The sequence below is a fragment of the Amaranthus tricolor genome, chromosome 1 (genome assembly GCF_026212465.1).
Source record: "Amaranthus tricolor cultivar Red isolate AtriRed21 chromosome 1, ASM2621246v1, whole genome shotgun sequence".
Classification (NCBI taxonomy): domain Eukaryota; kingdom Viridiplantae; phylum Streptophyta; class Magnoliopsida; order Caryophyllales; family Amaranthaceae; genus Amaranthus; species Amaranthus tricolor.
The window spans coordinates 6,279,538-6,282,948 of NC_080047.1; the positions used below are offsets into that span (position 1 = coordinate 6,279,538).

Here is a 3,411-nt window from a genome sequence, read left to right on the forward strand (position 1 = left end):
TTTATGCGGCATTCGACAAATATCTGATAGCTAATAAACGTTATTTAATTGGAGTGACAATTTTAACCAGTTAATTTTATCAACTGATTTTAAACACATTTTTAAGAGCAATTTATTTAAAATTAACTTATACATAATAATAAATTATTTGAATCAACTAATTTATTAAACATCAATTGATAGCTCATTAAGTAATTTTAACTTATTTTGCCAAATAATCCTTAATTATTAGAAATTCTTATATGAAAAATTTCACCATAAAACACTGCTTATTTATTTTATGGATGCGAGTGTGAAATATTTGGCGGGCGTCTAGATGTTTATGCCACAATATTCTTATGTTCATTCGCATCACTTTTGTCACACTTTTTCTCCAACAAGTGTTGAAACTCGTATTATTTTTCTCTTTTGTCGACTAAAAAGCCCATGTGATGATAGCCTTCGACCCTTTTTTTCTAGCTCAAATTTGAGTAATGGATTTGTGGGGTTTATTCTCTAGATGCTTAATTTACGTATGAGTTATCCATAATAGTATATAATAATATTTTAAAGTTTATAGAATAGTTTTTAACTCTTTTGATGAGGGTATGGATTATCGTCACTCTTTCTTTAGTATAACTTAAACATAATTTTTAAGTACACATTCTGAACATATTTTTGAAAAATGTGTCCCGTAAAAATAATCGCAACTTTATGAAAAATCTTAACCTTTTGTCTATCAAGTGAAAAAGTTAAAAGTTCAGGATAACCATGCGAATAAGAATTAAAAAACGTTTGCTACCATGTGAAAAAGTCAAAATTTCAGGGTCATTATGTAACTTGTTCCTTCTTTTACAGTGAAAAAACATTTTTAATCCACAAATTCTTATATGAGAAGGTCTTATTGAGATGCACCTCATATAGAATTAAATAGCATATATTATAATACAAGTTGATTTTTAATCTTCTAATCAATACAAAATCAATTCTTTTGCGGTCAAAAATAGATCTTATAATGTTTTAAATCCAAATGAAAAGTTTCCACATCTAAAACAGTTACTCCAGTAAAAAAATCACTTGAGTGCTTTTATTGTTTCCAAGATTGGCCTATGTGCTGAATGATGTGTGAAAATTTGAGAAGGATAAAACAAATTTTCTAAAAAATAAAAAAAAAATACAATTTTCAACTTTATTTCAAAACTAAGCGTGAAATTTTTAAATTTAAGGTTTGGGACTGTTTGCAGTTAGTAACTGCGAACAACTATATTACATAATTTTTCTTTTCCTAATTATTGAGTTGTTATTTGTTGTATTTTCATTAGAGACATTAAAATAAGTAATTACAAGTCAATGTATGTTTCAGGCGAAATGATTCATCGCCAAAACTCCGAACATTCGTAAGTCAAAACTTGAAGGCTATGATAAAGTAAATAAATATATATATACAACAAAATATATACAAATGTTTGAAATATATAACTAAATAAACACACACACACACACACACACATATATATATATATATATATATTCGATCTAAATACACAAAAGGGAAACGTTAACGCTCACGACCCTCATCTACCCTATCCAACTGCGTTGGTCTCCTACGCCTCCTTCGGTAATAAGAGGTGTTCAGGTTTCGCTCTGGCAGTGGAGGGAACTGGTACCGTGATGGCTGTGATGGCTCAGCCTGCGAGGTCCCCGCAATGTCAACAGGGTATGAAAGGTCCATCTCCTCCAAATGATAGTCATAAGCAAGAGATGAGACGTGCGTATGGGCGATAGCCGGTGAGGACTCTGCAGCGACTTCCGGTATGAAGTGCTGGAACTGCGTGCCGACGAGCATGCCTTGCGCAATCTCCCTTACCGGCTCCTCGTGGCTGTACCGCATCACTGCTGTCGTACCTTGTGCCTGCAATTAATATTTAGTTAATGTAATATTATATTATGTAATCGACAACTTAATAATTTAAATACAAATAAAGACTTACGAATTGGGTCATCGTAGGAGCAGCAGGTGCGTAATGTGCTGCTGCGATGATGCCACGCGGTGTCATCCATCGGCGAGTGATGCAGAGGAACCACGGCAAGTAGTCTGGTGTAGTAGGTGCGCCATGAACATTGATCGACGCAGCTTGGGCCAGCAGCTCTAGTCTACGATCCCAATGAGCGATGTGGCGCCAGTTGATCTCCATCCAGTTTGCCGTATCCTGATTTTTGCGCGAAATCAGGTACAGCTCGGGTTCAGTGTCACATGGCGGCGGAATGCCCTGTACCAACCCATATTGGCGCAGTACGCGCTCTAGTAGATGTACTTCGACAATGTCGAAGCATATGAGTGGCATAGAAGCCCTCCACGTACCTGAATGAATCCCCGAGTGCTCGGGTACAGCTGCGTAGGCTTCCGCAGGGTACGGGTCCCACAAAAACTAAAATACATGTTATGAAAATCTAAGTAATGTGTTAATTAAATTGCACTAATGTTAATGAGTACTAAAATATTTCTGGTTGGATCGTAGCAAGTCTAACTGATCTCGATAGAATTCGAGACCGGTCCCGGTGTGCTTGCGTGTCCGGCGTGCAAAACTTCACCTTGAACCATATGCAGCATCTGGTGGGGGTTGTTGCGGAGGAGCAGCATCACCATGACCAACGGTTCTGTAAGGTTGGCCGATAAGAATATGCTCCCACGCCCACAGCTGAACATTGGAAATGTAATTAGTATGTAATTCAACAACAACGAATTAGAATTAAATGCAATCTCCTTGACGTTCTTATCGGCAGCACCACATAGCCTCCTGTACAGGTCTCCTAGGGTTGCGGAGCCCCAGCTATACTCGGCGATGCGCTCCCATGGGTCGTCAAGTAAAGTCAAGTATAGAAGCTGTATTTGGTTGTTTGTTTTATCGGTAAGCAATAAAGCTCCTATCATATATAAGAGGTACGCCTTGCGTACCTCGAAATGGTGCCTTCATCAGCATCTTCGGGGAGATGCGAGAAGGTCTGAACCAACCATGTGCAGTGCAAACCGCTCCCCCTGATCCTGGAGCTGCTGGATCCATCTCCTCTACTGCTGTATTCGCAGTAATTTTTTAGTTAATATTCCTATTATGTAATTATGTATCACTACATTTGTCTTGTAAGTTTAACATTATTATATATGATATAGAGTATCATACTAGTATAATATATATAGTATATGTCACTTGGAGTTACATGTTCTAGTGTTGTGACCTTCACTCCCACAACGACGATAATTATTTCGTTTCTTTCTACCCTCATCCATTTCGTTGGCAATTCTCTTAGACTTAGGCCTCCCTTTACCACGAATTTGATCGGGATCATGTCTAAGTTCAAAGCCCGTGTATTGCGGCCATGACCTCTTATCGATCATTGGCATAAAATAATGTTTGTATGTACTTGCATAACTTT

At 37.4% G+C, this 3,411-nt stretch overlaps 1 protein-coding gene across 1 annotated transcript; it reads right to left on the reverse strand.

Moving 5' to 3' along the window:
* Positions 1-731: 731 nt before the first annotated feature.
* On the reverse strand, positions 732-3,023 carry LOC130818483 (serine/threonine-protein phosphatase 7 long form homolog). The gene is made up of 3 exons (XM_057684673.1): positions 1,971-3,023; positions 1,647-1,891; positions 732-828 (listed from the first exon to the last, which is right to left on the reverse strand). The coding sequence occupies exons 1-3, from the start codon at positions 2,322-2,324 to the stop codon at positions 732-734; spliced, it is 696 nt and encodes a 231-aa protein (XP_057540656.1). The 5' UTR covers positions 2,325-3,023.
* Between the last annotated feature and the right edge of the window lie 388 nt (positions 3,024-3,411).

Excerpts from the sequence above, each read along its gene's own strand:
- LOC130818483 (XM_057684673.1), bottom strand. The coding sequence starts at position 2,324 with ATGCCACTCATATGCTTCGACATTGTCGAAGTACATCTACTAGAGCGC. Across the intron at positions 1,892-1,970 it reads CTCCTACGATGACCCAATTC|GCACAAGGTACGACAGCAGT; the intron begins GTAAGTCTTTAT and ends TATTAATTGCAG. Across the intron at positions 829-1,646 it reads GAGCCATCACAGCCATCACG|AAGGAACAAGTTACATAATG; the intron begins GTACCAGTTCCC and ends TCACTGTAAAAG.